This window comes from Panthera tigris, chromosome X, assembly GCF_018350195.1.
Source record: "Panthera tigris isolate Pti1 chromosome X, P.tigris_Pti1_mat1.1, whole genome shotgun sequence".
In the NCBI taxonomy this organism is placed as follows: domain Eukaryota; kingdom Metazoa; phylum Chordata; class Mammalia; order Carnivora; family Felidae; genus Panthera; species Panthera tigris.
This window is the reverse complement of record NC_056677.1, coordinates 58,610,280-58,625,967: the sequence shown is the minus strand read 5'-3', so window position 1 is coordinate 58,625,967 and position 15,688 is coordinate 58,610,280. Positions and strand designations below refer to the sequence as shown.

Genomic DNA, 15,688 nt, shown 5'->3' with positions numbered 1-15,688 from the left:
AGGGAAGCCGCCGCTGCCGAATAGGCCCTCCATGAGGCTCTGTCCGGAATGCGGGGACTTTAAGGGGAAAGGGACTCCCAGCCTCAGCCCTTCAACAAGATGGTGCGGCCCAGAGAGGGCAAAGAGGCTCGGAGAAAGCCCTGCAGAAAACTCAAAATACTGCCCGGCCAGCACGAGCCCTGTCCTCCTCTCCCCGGCCATTCCCTAGACCCATACCTCTCTTCCCACCCCCACCCCCCCAACGTCCTGAAGCCTGCTCTGGCCACCCGCTAGATTTAGGTCAAAAAACAGACACTAACAGCTCTCCCTAGCCTCAGCGAAATTGCTAAGTGGAATTTATTGGGCAAGTCCATGCAGGGCGGTGGGGAGAGACCATGTCCCGGGCACGGGCCACCCCCAGCTTTACAGGCGCAGGCGTCGGCCTGGGGCTCAAAGCTGAGGGTGCCCATGGCCTGGGCCCGCCGGCTGCACCCCGGGAACCGCGGGTGGTCCCCGGCGCTGACCGACCCGCGGGGCCGCTAGGACTCCGTTCCCCAGCCGGCCCTTCGCTTTCACACGATCCGCGGTGACTGCACCAGCTTGAGCGCCTTTAAAGGGCCACACACGCCAGCAGCCGCTATAAAATGTTCCCAGCGGCACAGCTGCAGAAGGGGCACCGCTGAGCTGCCAAGAGGAGGCTCGCTCCGCCCGGCTGCCCGCCCGCAGCCTGCCTGCGAGGGGTCGTTCCCGGCGAGGAGGAAGAGGGCTGAGGAAGGCACAGCACCCGCTCTGGCCCTCAGTGAGTATCCAGTTCAGATTTTGCCACCAACTCGCCCACGAGCCAGGACATGTGCTAATAATGCCCTAAGCCGGTTATAAAGACGTGGAAATTGCGGGGGGGAGAGAAAAAAAGGGGGGAAAGGGTCTGTCCTTCCTGGGATTCCTAGCCGAGTCCAGCCTGCTGCCGTTTGCGTGTGCGTGAGGGCTATCCGGGCGGCAATGGGGGCTTGAGACCCGGGTCCCCGGCGCCGGGAAGGGACCGCGGAGGCCGCCACCACCCCGGAGTCAGGCGCCGAAGCTGCGGGCGGGCGGGCACGGGTGCGGGCCGGGGCTCCGTGGCGCGGCACTGTGCGGTGCGGCGGCGGCGCGGCGGCGCGGGCTTTACCCAGGCGCCCCGGGGTCGGGTGGCACTGAGCGCGACCGGCTCGCGGCGGCGGTGGCGGCGTGCGTGCCAGGGGCTGGGGGCTCCGCCGCTTCGCCCGCGGCTCACCGGGCTCCGCGCTTCCCTCTCTCCAGGGCAGGCGGCGTCGCAGAGGTAAGCCGGGCCGCCGGGCAGGGCGCTGGGCTGGTCGGTGGGGCCAGAGACTCCAACGTAGCGGGTGTGGGGAGCGGGCGGCGGCCGGGCGGGCCGGGGGCCTCTGGGGGACTTGTTTTCTGTTTGAAAGCTGTTCTGCTGGGGGCGGAGGGGCCGCCGCCTGCCCACCAGCGAGCCTGTTCGCTCGCCAGCGCGCCCGCCTTCCGCCAGCCGGGCCGGGCGCCCGCTTCTCTCGGGGAGACCGCAGCACCTTTTCTCCCCGCGTCCGCGCTTTCTCCAGCTTGGCTTCCACCGACTTTGCTAATCGCCCAGACCGCATCTGGACGCTCCGGCTGTGGGGGTGCACAAAGCTCAGGTTTCCTTCGGGGACTGGAGACGAGAGGGGCTTTTTGGGGGACGAGTTCAGCGGAATTGCGGGATGGAAGTTAGCGAATTTGGGCAACTTGCCTCTTCTGCCCAGCCGACCTTTACTCTCCCCCACACGCACGCCCACACACCCACGCACACCCACGCACACACCCCTCTCCCTATAAACGAGGGCGGCTGGGCCGGGCCGTGCACTGAGTCCCTGCCTCACCGAGCGTCGGACTTGGAGTCAGACCGCACTGGCTGCGAATCCCGGTTCCGCCACTTTCTAGCGCTGTGACCTTGGGCAAGTTACCGAACCTCTCCGAGCCTCTCTCACTCTTCTGGCAGCCGGCTTATAGCACTGATTACAGGCGGCTTGGCTAGGGGGTAGGCTCAGCCTGCGGCCGCGTCGGGTACTCAGCGGGCGCTCAGTAAGTGTTGATGAGGCGCGGGAGTGGCTGCCGGCGCCGAGTGCGCCCCCGCGCGCGGAAACACCGCGGGGACCCAAACTCGCTGCGGAGCCCAAGACCCCGCGCTTCTCCCCGCCCGCCCATCCAGTCTCTACAATCGGTTCGTGATACCACACTTGCAGGAGCCGACGCTCGGGGCCCTGGTGGCCTGGGTGCTCGCGCCCACCGCGCAGGGATGCTCCCAGCCGCCCCCAACTCCCGCAGCTCCACCTGGGATGCGGCGGGGAGGGCAGCCGAGCTGTCCGCAAACAACGGGCCTTTAGTTTTCAGGTGGCGAAACTGACTGGTCTGGTTAGAGCACGTCCAAGCCAAGCCGCAGTACTGTTTGGATTTTTAAATTTCTCCTGAGTGAGAAAATAGCAATCGAGATGGAGCCATCTGGTTCGTGCCATTTTAACTTTTGGTCCCCCAACAGGTCAAAGACTCAGCCCCCTACCTGCCTCTCCCTTCTCTCTTCTTTCTTTACCTTCCCCACCCCCATCGAGGCGGGAGGGGGCTGGCGGCCCAACGGAAGATCCGTAGAGAAGGGAGGGAGGCGGGACTGGGAACTGGTGGCTGGGGCCTGCGACACCGGCGGGCGAGGAGGCACTTGTTGCTTCGGGTTATCCAGCCACCTCTTGCAGAGGTTTCGCAGTGGTCAGCCCGCAGCTTGGAGAGCAGCCTGGGACGTTTCCGCGCTGCCAAGTTTTGCCTTCGAATGGACTGGGTGGCAGAGTGGGGACAGAAACTGGGGGAAGCAGGGGCACGCATTCTGATCGAAATGGTATTGCCTCTTCAGACGGATTCAATAACACTTACTGAGCGCCTACTGAGCCCAGACCCAGGGCGGGTGGAGAGGTGGCGGGGATGGGAGGCCACAGATCCGAATGGAAACAGGGTCCCCCCTAGGGGAGCTCCCAGCCTGAAGGGGGAGACATGGTAAAATGGTCTTCCCAAGAACTGATATCAGAACAGAGATACTTTTTTTTCTCGTTCTTCCCCCACCCCCTGCTTCTTCTTTCTCTCCCCTGTTTCTTGTTGTTGTTGTTAATGTTGTGTTTTCTTTTGGTGCGTTCCGGTGCCTAGCAGCATAAGGGAGGGAGGCTGGATAGGAACAGGGAACGATGGTCAAGCCCCCGCCCAGACATTTTTTCTTTGGATATGAAATTGCTTGATACCAAAGGTACTGGGCTCTTGAAGATGACATGGATTAGATTCCTTGTCTTGTGGTCGCTGGCTTGAAATATTCTCTTGTTGCCTCAGAGAAGAAACAGGGCTCCAATCAAGCAGCAGTGGCAAACCCAGAAGCTGATTTTCTCATGTTTTCTCCCCACCCCCTTCTTCCTTTCTCTATTTTTCTTGCCTCCTTCCCTGATAAGTAAGTGGCAATGATAAAGACAGGCAGTAAGCGGTCACTTTCTAGAAGTATCTGAACAGACTTCTAATGACCACTGGAGAGAGGGAGGTATGGAGAATTCAAACCTTGTTGGAAAGATTAGAGATACTTTTTAAGGTCCTGAAGAATCTTTGAGCTATGAGGTATTTGTAAATAGGAAATTCTACATCTCTAAGTCATCATGAAGGCTAGAATATATAGGGATTTAAAAAAAAAAAAGCTTCTAGAAAGAAAACTTGAGATTTTCCAGAGATTTTTTTATTTTCTGGTTTGGGGGCATTCTTTTCCCCCTCATCCCCTTAATCCTTTGGCACTTGAGCTAGGGAATCATTTCTTTAGGAGCCATTTGAGTCATTTCAGGTATGATGACTTGGCCAGTGGTCAGGTGAGGCATGTGGGTAGAGGAGTATTAGATCCTGCTCCCAGAACCACAGCTACCTAATGGGAAAGCCATTTCTCTCCAGGAAGAGTCATTCCCACCAGTCCCTGCAGATGGGTGTGGCTGGGCTCAGAGCAGATATCCTGGGAAAGTCCAGTGCTGCCAGGGTTGTCTTGGAGACATGGAGAAAATCGAGACATTTCTAGCTGCTCTCTGGCTGCCTTAGCGTCCCCGGACCACCCTGATCAGCCCAGGTTCTCTCAGACCCGTGCCCAAGGCAGGGCTTTGGAACCCCATGATGTTAGCTTTGGGGACGTATTCCTTCCCTGGGCCAAAGCATCCAGCTTTCCAGGTCTTCCTTTCCCACTCTTTCCCAATCCTGGTGGAAGTCTCAGGTCTCCAGCCTTGGACACCAGTGGCCCACTGAGAAAGTGTGCTACTTGCTCAGGGACATTCCTGCCCTCAGAATCAGAAGCTGTGCACCTCACACACATACTTGGGGCCCTGGAGTCACTTGTGTGAGGAAACAATAACGTGTGCCCCCCCCCCCCTTGGTGATGTGGGTAGCTTGCTGCCTGAGCAGGATATGGCTAAATCAAGCACCTTTCCTGCCTCGGGCCAATGTTCTAGCTTGATCTCCTCCCTGTGCTCAGGTGGTTTCTGGTCTTGGGTCTAACCCCGGTGCCATCCTTGGCTTGTAGCTGTGTGGAGTTGCCCTGCTTAGGACTTTCCTAGTGCTTTCTTGGTCAACGAAGACTTTGTCCTTATCCTCTCTTTTCCCTCACATACAGCACAAAAGTTCCAGCTGGCAGCATCATCTCCCACCAGTTTATCCAACTTCTGCCAAGGCTCTGAAATGCCAACCATGTCGAGGCCTGCACTTGATGTCAAGGGTGGCACCTCACCTGCGAAGGAGGTAACTGGTGCCATTTTGCAGATGGAGACCCTGAAGCATGGAAAGACAAACTGATCTGGGCCTGGTGATAGGCCCTCCTATGCATGGTGTCTAGTGTCCTGTAGCAGAGAGGAAAGAAACGGCAGGGATTTCTTTGGGGAGGCTGACAATAGCTGCTGCCTAAATGTGGTCAAATTGAACCCACTGAGGTGTTGGAAGATGGCAGATAAAGGGAACAGAGAAGTAGAGGCTCATAAGACCACTCCATTGCAAAGATTGCTGTGAAGCTGAGAAGAAAGCCAATGAGATGCCCTTTTCAGAATGGTGAAGTGAAAAAAAAAATGGTGAAGTGAAGGAAGGGTCAGGGAGAGAGAGATGAAAGCCATGAACCCACTTAGGATGGTGGGTGCCCAGCACGGAGAACTTGGGTCTGAGCTCAGCGCTCAGAACCATGGTAGCAAAAGGATACTCAAGCTGGAAGACTAACCTTCCATGGGGCCTCCTTCTTCCCTCCCCACCACTAGCCCCAAAGGAAGTGCACATAGGGGCTTTCTGAGCCTGATGAATGGTGCTGGCAGAACCATTAACAGGGCTACCACGCTGTGCCTTTCTTTCTCTTCTAGGATGCCAACCAAGAGATGAGCTCTCTGACCTACTCTAACCTGGGAGTGAAAGACCGCAAAGCAGTGGCCATTCTGCACTACCCTGGGGTAGCCTCGAATGGAACCAAGGCCAGTGGGGCTCCCACTAGTTCCTCAGGATCTCCATCTCCAATAGGCTCTCCTACCGCCACCCCTCCCACTAAACCCCCACCCTTCAACCTGCACCCTGCCCCTCATCTGCTGGCCAGTATGCAGCTGCAGAAACTCAATAGCCAGTATCATGGGATGGCTGCCGCCACTCCGGGCCAACCTGGGGAGGCAGGGCCCCTACAAAACTGGGGCTTTGCAGCTCAGGCGGGAGGGGCGGGGTCACTCTCTCCTTCTACTGGTGCCCAGAGCCCTGCTATCATCGACTCGGACCCAGTGGATGAGGAGGTGCTGATGTCGCTGGTGGTGGAACTGGGACTGGACCGGGCCAATGAGCTGCCAGAGCTGTGGCTGGGGCAGAATGAGTTTGACTTCACGGCGGACTTTCCATCTGGCTGCTGATGCCAACTGTCCTTAAAGATGGAGGAACGAAGCCACTGATTCTGTTGTAAATAAAAATAAAAGTTACTTACAAAGAGATGGGCTGGCTGGCAGTTTTCCTCATTGAGGTCTAAAGGCCTGTAGTGTGATCAGATGTTCCTTTTAGCAATTCATGGTGGGGTGGTGGGTGAATAGCTGGGAGGAAGGGGGAGGCTCAGAGGGGGCTGCTCACCAAATGCCTCCAGCCACTGCCACTGCCCTTATCCCTCCAGGAGCCTCATTGTCGTAAGACCCCAGGAAGGTTGTCCTATTCAAGGTTGAATACAGGGGGTGTGCCTGGGTGACACAGTTGGTTAAGCATCTGACTCTTGATCTTGACCCAGGTCATGATCTCAGGGTTTATGAGTTCGAGCCCTGCATCGGGCTCTACGCTGATGGCATGGAGCCTGCTTGAGATTCTGTCTCTCCTTCTCTCTGCCTCTCCCCAGCTTTTATGCTCTCTCTCTCTCTCTCTCTCTCTCAAAATAAAGAAACTTAAAAAAAAAAAAAAGGTTGAATACAGGGGCTGGCTGGGGACGTTCTTAGATGTTAGACTAATTCAGACCCTTCCGCAGCCTCCTTACCACTTGCACATCCAAGTCAGAAGTGTTCTGGCCACATGGTACCCACCTTACAACTCTAAAAGCCACCCTACCCACTCTAGGCCCCAATCTTGACCCATTAAGGCCACCCCTTTGCCCTCTTGCCTGTGGGCAATAGATAGGGCCTAAGAAGCATTTTATGACCTGGGAGCTAAGATTTCTCTGGAAAATTGTGAAAGTAGCAGACTCCCATGATTACAATCTGGGATTCTAGGTGCCTTCAAGTCTCCCTCCAAGTGTGGGACACTCACTGGTATGCATGTCCTCCTAACTCCAGGCCTCCTGGCCTGTTTCTTTAGGCTGTCCCATTCACCTTAGAGATACAGATTAGGGCTGGGCCTGAGAAGTTCAACATTTGGGGATATAGCCCTTGCTCTTAGATTAACTGCCAAAGAGGCAGTGGCTTCAGAAGCATGTCATGTGACAAGACTGTAGAACTGAATTGGATCCTGGCCTTGGGGATGCCAGCCCCATCCTCATGTTGATCCAGTCCAAGAGCCCAGAGACTCCTACCCATATTTCAGACTCCCGGAGACGTTCTTCCTTGGATATTTTAACAACTAATCTTTCTCGGGACTAAGGTCAGACCTATCCCATACAAGTGCTTTCAAAGCGCTTCCCACTGGCTGAGGCAATGCATTGGGTTCAGCACTCCCTGAGCACCTGCTGTGGGCCACACACTCTGCTGGGCACTGGGAGCATGAATTAAAGTTACTACCTTCAAGGATGTTCACCACCCAGAAGGAGAAAGGCACCAACAAAGCACAACACAGTTATTTCCTAGAACACAAGGAAAATGCTATTTGATCCCAGAAAAGGAAACAGCTCCATCTGCCTGGGAAGTCTAGGGAAGGCTTCCTGGTATTGAACTGCCTCATTTGTTTCTTTGTATATCTCACAAGCAATAAATACATAGTATAATCTCCCTGTGAAAAGTAGAAACTTTACTTACCCATAAGGCTAAAGTACCCTTTGACCAACTCTCTCCCTCAACCCCGATCGCCTCCTGCCCTCCTTAGAGGTAGCAGCTGTTTGTTTACGGTATAATCTCACTGGCCTTGTTCGGTGCCTTTACACAAAGACATATCTACCCTTAGAAACCGTTGGGTTTTAAAATAAGACTAAGGTTGGGGCACCTGAGTGGTTCAGTTGGTTGAGCATCAGGCATCAGCTCAGGTCATGATCTTAGTTTATGAGTCGGAGCCCCACACCGGGCTCTCTGCTGTCAGCACAGAGCCCACTTCGGATACTCTGTCTCCCTCTCTCTGCCCCTCCCCTGCTCACGCTCTTTCAAAAATAAATTAAAGACTAAAGTGAGCCAAGGAAAGAATGAGTGGGGGAAAGCTGTTGTGCAGGTATAGGTTCCTGAAAGGGGCTGCGATGGCTAAGAAGTTCAGCATGTAAGGGTGCCTGGGTGGCTCAGGCAGTTAGGCGTCCAACTTTGGTTCAGGTCATGATTTCACAGTTCGTGGGTTGGAACCCTGCATTGGGCTCTCTGCTGACAACTTGGAGCCTGTAGTCTGCTTTAGATTCTGTGTCTCCCTCTGCCCCTCCCCCGCTCATGCTCTGTCTCTCTCTCTCCCAAAAATAAACATTAAAAAAATTTTTTTTAATTAAAAAAAAATTCAGCATGTAGAGTCACAGGGCTGGTATGAGTTTGGGAGGAGACAATGCAGAGGAGGTTTGCAAGAGGTAGAGCACACGGGGCTTTCTGAAAGGTCAGGTGAGGAGTGTGTCTTTATTCTTAGTACCACTAGCCCTGTGGCTGGTGAAGAATCTCAAAGTTTGTAGGAAAGCAAAGAATTAGCCAACTTTGCTTTTTAGGATGATCCCACTGAAGATGGATGGCTAGATTCATCTAAGGCTTCCAACAGAAAGACACGGGGTTCTGGGGGAACTGGTGAGGCAGGGGAAGGAAAACAAAGAGAGAACAGAAGCTTGGGAGAGCAGGGTGGGGTTGAGGGCTGGAGGTCCGTGTGCAGAGAAGAACAGAACGAGATTGGAGGAAGCAGGAAGAGAAGGGGAAGGAGAGAAGTTGAGGTCAACAGGTGTATTTCAGAATCTGGACAGCTCTAGGGCAGGGGTGGGCTCAGGAATGAGCTCTAAAGCAGAACAGCAGGATGTGGAGGGAATCTAGCCCCTAAAAGTCTGGAGGATTTGAGGTCCTTCCCCAGCCGGGGCCTTTAAAAACATGATTCTGACCAAACAAAATAGGTTAGCCATCTGGATCCAGCACATGGTCCCCAGCTTGCTACCCCTGACCTCTGTGAGCTCTTGAGCCTCCAGGATGCCAGCAGCCCTTGGGGTGGGAAGAAGCCCAAGCCAGAGGGCCAGTGCCTCTGTGAGAGGAAGGAGCTGCCTTGGATCCTGGAGGTAACAGGGGTGCAGTTGGGAAGCACACAGTGGCAGGGAATGGCCAGGGAGTCCCTAGAGCAGGCATGGTGGAGAAGGGACAATAGGAACTTGAACATGACAATCCTGTTTCCCAGTGGCAGGAGGCCAGAAGTGTGGCCAACTAAACAGCCTCCTCTCCAAAGGGCTTGCAGGGAGGAAGAGGCAGGGAGCATCCTTTAGGGAGAGCCAGGGCCCTCCTCAGGTGAGGAGGGGAAGGATGCGGTAGGGGGAGGGGCAGTAATTGTTTATTGCTGGAGAAGGGGGACGAGTGAGGGAATGTCAAGGGCACAGTACTGAAAGGCAGGGAAGCCTCTGCCCCTGCTCCACCATTTCATATTCAGGCCTTTCACAACACAACAAGACACATTTATTAGGTTACCAGAAGATTCCTGAAGCCAGCTCTAAGTCTTGCCCTGGGAGGCCAGGAAGCAAGGTTCCCAGATGCCCACAAATAAGGAACACTGTCCAGTCACAAGGAGCGGAAAGAGATGTGTGGCCATGAACACCTCCTGGGACCAGCAGCTGTGCTGCTCCCTAAGGACAAATTAGGGGCACTTTGTCTCTGCTGTCAAGGAACTCACAGTCTAGTGGTGGAGACAGCCATAGTCTTGAAGGATGAATTTGATTTCCATAAGGTAGTAATGCTGGCAGGGGACGGGGGGTGGGGGTGTGTGTAGGGGGCAGGGGCATGGCCTTCAGGCACAGGGAGCAATTGGAGCACAAATAAAAAGATAAAATCAAAGCTTGGTGTAGACCAGAACCAAGCATTAAAAAGCCTAAGGCTCTTTCAGGAAGAGCAGGAAGTCCAATTTGACTTCCTTGAAGGTCAGAGGGATGAGAGAAGGTAAGTTAGTATCAGATCTTGCAATTGTTTCTACCTTATTCCAGAGGCAAGGGGAAAGCTATCATTCCACAAACTGGGACTGACTCCCTGCTGGGGACCAGGAGCACCCTGAGCCCTGGGAATACATGGCCAGCACATTGCCCTTGCTGTCATGAGGCTTGAAGTTTAGCAAGGAGATAGACAACAGTCAAATAATCACACAGATAATTAAAATTACAAACCATGAGACATTACAGGAAGAAAAGGTACCGGCACTATAAAAGAGTGTAATGGGGGCTTAATTTCAATTGCAGTATCGGGAAGGGCTTGTGGAGGTTTTGAATAAAGGAGTGTTGTGGTCAGAGCTGGCATGAGGAAAATGAATCAGGCTGTAGTGTGCATGACAGATTGGAATTATGGTGATGCTAGAAGGCTGTTACAGTGGTTGAGGCAAGAAGTGACAAAGACAGGAAATTAGTCTATGATAAAAAGGTAGCATTTCAATGGGGAGTTGTTGTTCAATGAGTTTCATTTTTGCACGGTAAGAAAGTTCTAGAAATCTATTGCACAACAATGTGAATAACTTAACACTACTGAACTATACATTTAAAAAGGGTTAATATGGGGGCACCTGGGTGACTCAGTCAGTTGAGCATCCAACTTAGCTCAGGTCGTGGTCTCATAGTTCGTGAGTTCAAGTCCCACATCACGCTCGCTGCTTGCTTTCAGGTCAGAGCCTGGAGCCTGCTTTGGATTTTGTGTCCCCCTCTCTTTCTCTGCCCCTCCTCCACGTGTGTTCTCTCTCTCTCTCTCTCTCTCAAAAATAAATAAATAAACATTTAAAAAATAAAGTTTAAAAAGGGTTAATATGATAAATTTTATGCCATATGCTTTTTACCACAATTTTTTTTGAAGACAGCATTTCAAAGTAGACAGGAAGTGGTGGACTATTCAATAAATGCCTTGGGACAACTAGATACACTACCTCACACTTTACACCAAAATGAACTCCAAATAGAGCAAAGATTTAAAATTTTTAAAAATGAAACTATACAAGTACTAGAAGAAAATGAGAGGATTTCAAAAGAAAATATTGAGATCAGGAGACCTTCCCAAGAATGACACAAAACCCAGAAACTATGGAAGAGACTGATACATTCATTCAACTACATTTTTAAACATTTTTTAAAAATGTTTATTATTTTTGAGAGAGAGAGAGAGAGAGAGAGAGAGAGAGAGAGTACAAGTGGGGGAGGGGCAGAGAGAGAAGGAGACACAGAATTTGAAGCAGGCTCCACCCAGGCGCCCCTCATCTACATTTTTTTTAAACTGTATGGCAAAAAAATATCATTAAAAAGGCAAAATCATAAGGCATCTGGGTGGCTCAGCCAGTTAAGAGTCCAACTCTTGATTTCGGCTCAGGTCATGATCTCATGGTTCTGGAGATCCAGCTATGAGCGCAGAGCCTGCTTGGGATTCTCTCTCTCCCTCTCTCTCTGCCCCTCCCCCACTCATGCTCGCTCTCTTCAAAATAAATAAAAATAAACTTAAAAACAAGGAAAAATCAGAGGGTAAACAATAAGCTGGGGAACATATCTGCAACTCCTAGTGAATATTGAAAACAACTCTTACAAATCAATACCTCAAACACAGCAACTATATGAATGGAGGAAATAGTATTAACAAATAATATCAAAATGAAATATATAAAAAAAATTAAAATGGCTTTAAAACTTAGAAGATATGGGGTGCCTGGATGGCTCAGTTGGTTAAACATCCAACTTCAGCTCAGGTCATGATCTTTCATGAGTACTAGCCCCACGTCAGGCTCTATGTTGACAGCTCAGAGCCTACAGCCTGCTTCGGGTTCTGTGTCTCCCTCTGTCTGCCCCTCCCTTGTTCACGCTTTCTCCCTTTCTCTCAAAAATTAATAAAGCTTTTTAAAAATATTTTTTACAGAAAAACTTATCAGAAGATGCTCAGAACCACTCATACTAAAAGAAATGTATTTCAAAACTACACTAGGGGACTTCTGGTTCCAGAATGGGATGATATTGATTCACTTTCCCCTGCTCCTCTCCTTCCATTACAACTACCCTAGAAATGATTCAACAGACAATGATGAAAGTCTTCTGAAAACAGGAAAGAAGGTGGACTAGCTAGGAACTTCAGGACTTGAGGAACAATAATGTGGTGACTTTCTTCAGTTTTCTTTCTCCTTCTCCTTCTCTACCTCCTGCTCCTCCTCCTCTTTCTTTTGCTGGTATGAAAGAAAAAAAAATATATATATATATATATATGTGTGTGTGTGTGTGTGTATACATATATATTTTTTATTTTATTTATTTATGTAAGTAATTTCCACACCCAATATGGGGCTCAAACTCATGACCTCAACATCAAGAGTCTCATGCTCCTCTGACTAAGCCAGACATGTGCCCCAAGAATGTATTTTTTATTGAAGTATGGTTGACATACAAAATAATATTAGTTTCAGGTGTATAACATAGTGGTTTGACATCTTATACACATTACAAAATGGTCACCATGATAAGTCTAGTTATCATGCCTCTTCAGTTTTCCTTTTATCTTCTGTACATCCCTAGACTGGATGCCAAAGAAGCCTGCAGCCCCAAACCACCAATGCAATGGTCACACACACACACACACACACACACACACACACATTTTCACACACATGGACTGGAGACCTACTGGGAGGACCTAAGCCTGGCTCCACAGCCAAAGTCCCAGAAGGTGGTCCAGTCTGCTTACAGCCACAAAGCCCTGGGCGATCTCAATCCCCATTCCAGAACTGGCACACCCACAGGCAGCTTGTTTGCCTGCAGCAGTAGCAGGAACAAAGCCCTGTATCTCCCTACCCTCCACCCAGGGGGCATAGGAAACCCAGGCCCAGGGGCTTCAACAACCTTCCCCTCCCCCAGAAGATCACCCAGCAAAAAGCTAGCAGCTCTGGGAAGCACCTTCTGCCCCTGCAGACAGCCCCCGTGGAGATTAAGCAGAAGCCCCAGGGACAACAGAAAAATGAAGCAGACCAAAATAGGGGTTGGAAAACTAAACTGTCACTGGAACTACAACCCATAGAGGTATACCCGAACAAAAGTACTAAACCTAAACAAGGTACTGCCTGCTAAAGTAGAAGATGGAAACGGGATTAAGAGTCTTCTGGGGCGCCTGGGTAGCTCAGTCAGTTAAATGACCAACTCTTGATTTCAGCTCAGGTCATGATCTCATGGTTTGTGAGTTCGAGCCCTGCATTGGGCTCTGTGCTGATAGCGCGGAGCCTGCTTGGGATTCTCTGTCTCACTCTCTCTCTGCCCCTACCCTGCTCATTCACTTGAGCTCACGCTCTCTGTCACTCTCTGTCTTTCTCTCTCTCCCTCTCAAAAATAAATAAATAAACATTAAAAAAAAAAAAAAGAATCTCCTAACATGGGTGCCTGGGGGACTCGGTCAGTTGAGCATCCATCTCTTGATTTCAGCTCAGGTCATGATCCCAAGGTCATGGGATCGAGCACCACATTATACTCTGTGCTGAGTGTGGAACCTGCTTAAGATTCTCTCTGTCTCTCTGTCTCTGTCTCTGTCTCTCTCTCTCCCCCTCTGCCCCTCTCCCCTGCTCGTGCGCTCTCTCTTTTTCTAAAAAAATTAAAAAATTTAAAAAGAAAGTAAAAGAATGAAAAAAGATGCATCATGTAAACATTAATTTTTCAAAAAACAGAAGTGATTATATTCGTATCAGACAAAGGAGACTTCAGAGCAAAGAAAATTACTAAGGACAAGGAGGGGCATCACATAATACTAAAAGGATCAATTCACCAAGAAACATAGCAATCCTAAATGTGAATGCACCAACAACAAAGCTTCAAAATACAGGAAGCAAACACAGAGTGCTGCAGGGAAAAATAGATCTGCAATTAAAGTTGCAAAGTTCAACATCTTCTCTCAGCAATTGACAGAACAACGAGACAAATTCAGCAAAGTTATAGAGGCTCTCAACAGCAACATTAACTGAGAGGATCTAATTGACATTTATAAAACACTTCATCCAATGACGGAAGAATACATACTCTTTTAAAATAACTTGTGGAACATTGGCCAAGGCAGGCCGTATTCTAGGTTATAAAACAAACTTTAAGAAATGTAAAAGAACTGAGGTGCTGCTGGGTTGGCTCAGTCGGTGAAGCATCCAAGTCTTGATCTCAGGTCAGGTCTTGATCTCAGGGTCACGAGTTTGAACCCCACATTGGGCTCCATGCTGGGTGTGAAACCTACTTAAAAACAAAAACAAAAACTGAATGAATGAATTAAAAACAAATGTAAAAGAACTGAAGTCATTACAGATTATGTTCTTGGCAATAATGGAATCAAACCAGAAGTCGACAAAATAAAGATAACAGGAGAATCTCCAAACACTTGGAAACTACAAAGCATACTTCTAAATAATCCCTGGTTCAGAAAACATTAAAAAAATTAAAAACAAATCAAAAAGGAAATTTAAATATATATATATATATATACTATATATATATACATATATATACATATATATATAGTATATATATATATACAATATATATACATATATATACTATATATATATACAATATATATATATATAGTATATAGTATATATATATATACAATATATATATATATTGAACTGAGTGAAAATGAGAATAAGGTATATTGAAATGTGCGGGATGCAGCAAAAGCAGACAAGGAAATGTATAGCACCAAATACATTAGAAAGAGAGGAGGGCGCCTGGGTGGCTTGGTCGGTTAAGCATCTGACTTCGGCTCAGGTCATGATCTCACGGTCGGTGAGTTCGAGCCCCGCATCGGGCTCTGTGCTGACAGCTCAGAGCCTGGAGCCCGTTTCAGATTCTGTGTCTCCCTCTCTCTCTGCCCTTCCCCTGTTCATGCTCTGTCTCTCTCTGTCTCAAAAATAAATAAACGTTAAAAAAAAATTAAAAAAAAAAAGAGAGGAAAAATCTCAAACCAGTAGTCTACATACCTACCTCAAGAACCAAGAAAAAGAAGAACAAAATAAACACAAACCAAGAAGACAGAAGGAAATAAAGATGGAAGGAGCAATCAGTGGAATTGAAAACAGAAAAACAATGGGGGAAAAAAATCAATGAAATAAAAGCTGGTTCTTCAGAAAAAAAGTCAATAAAATTGGCAAAACTCTAGCAAGACTGACACAAATAAAAAGAGAAAACACAAATTACCGAAATCAGGAATGAAACTGGGATGAAACAGGGGATGGCAGTACTGATTCTGCAGCTATTAAAGGGATAAGAGAATACTGCAAATAACTACATGCTTATAAATTCAGTGTACAAGAAATGGACCAACTCCTCAAAATCCACAAGCCTACAAAACTCTACCAAGATGAAATAGGTAATCTGAATAGTCCTACAACCATTAAAGAGATTGAATTTGTGTAATTAAAGAGCTCCCAGGAATCTTTAGGCCCAGATTTTTTTCACTGGAGAATTATATGAAATGTTCAAAGAAGAATTAACACCAATTTTACACAACGTCTTCCCAAAAATAACAGGAAGAACCACCTCTCAAGTATTGCTCTGATATCAAAACCAGACAAAGACAACACACAAAAGAGGAAAATTACAGACCAATATCTCTCCTGGCCTTAGATGCAAAAATTCTAAACAGAAATTTAACCTCAATCAACACAATTTACCATATCAACAGACTAAAGAAGAAAAAAATATATGATCATGTCAGTTAATGCAGAAAAAGCACTTGACAAGAGACAATACCAAATCATTAGAACAACAACAACAACAAACTCTTGGTACATAGGAGTAAAGGGGAATTTCCTCAATCTCATAAAGAGCATCTCCAAAAAAACCTACAGCTATCATCATGCTTACTGGAGAAAAACTAAA

General features: G+C 48.9%; 1 protein-coding gene across 6 annotated transcripts; it reads left to right on the top strand.

The window, feature by feature from the left end:
• The first annotated feature begins 477 nt into the window (after positions 1-477).
• Positions 478-5,990, top strand: CITED1 (Cbp/p300 interacting transactivator with Glu/Asp rich carboxy-terminal domain 1). Of its 6 annotated transcripts, none has more exons than XM_042974427.1 (3): positions 478-778; positions 4,658-4,782; positions 5,385-5,990. In XM_042974427.1, exons 2-3 carry the CDS (start codon positions 4,723-4,725, stop codon positions 5,910-5,912), a joined length of 588 nt encoding a protein of 195 aa, XP_042830361.1. In that variant the 5' UTR covers positions 478-778; positions 4,658-4,722; the 3' UTR covers positions 5,913-5,990. The 6 variants fall into 6 exon arrangements, with proteins under 6 accessions (XP_042830361.1, XP_042830362.1, XP_042830360.1 ...); XM_042974428.1 differs by lacking the exon at positions 478-778 and adding an exon at positions 1,216-1,294; XM_042974426.1 differs by lacking the exon at positions 478-778 and adding an exon at positions 1,869-1,946.
• Positions 5,991-15,688: the final 9,698 nt, after the last annotated feature.

What these genes read in the sequence shown, in the direction of transcription:
- CITED1 (XM_042974425.1), top strand. An exon ending in GCACCTCACCTGCGAAGGAG is followed by an intron (nt 4,783 to 5,384) that starts GTAACTGGTGCC and finishes TTTCTCTTCTAG; the next exon opens with GATGCCAACCAAGAGATGAG.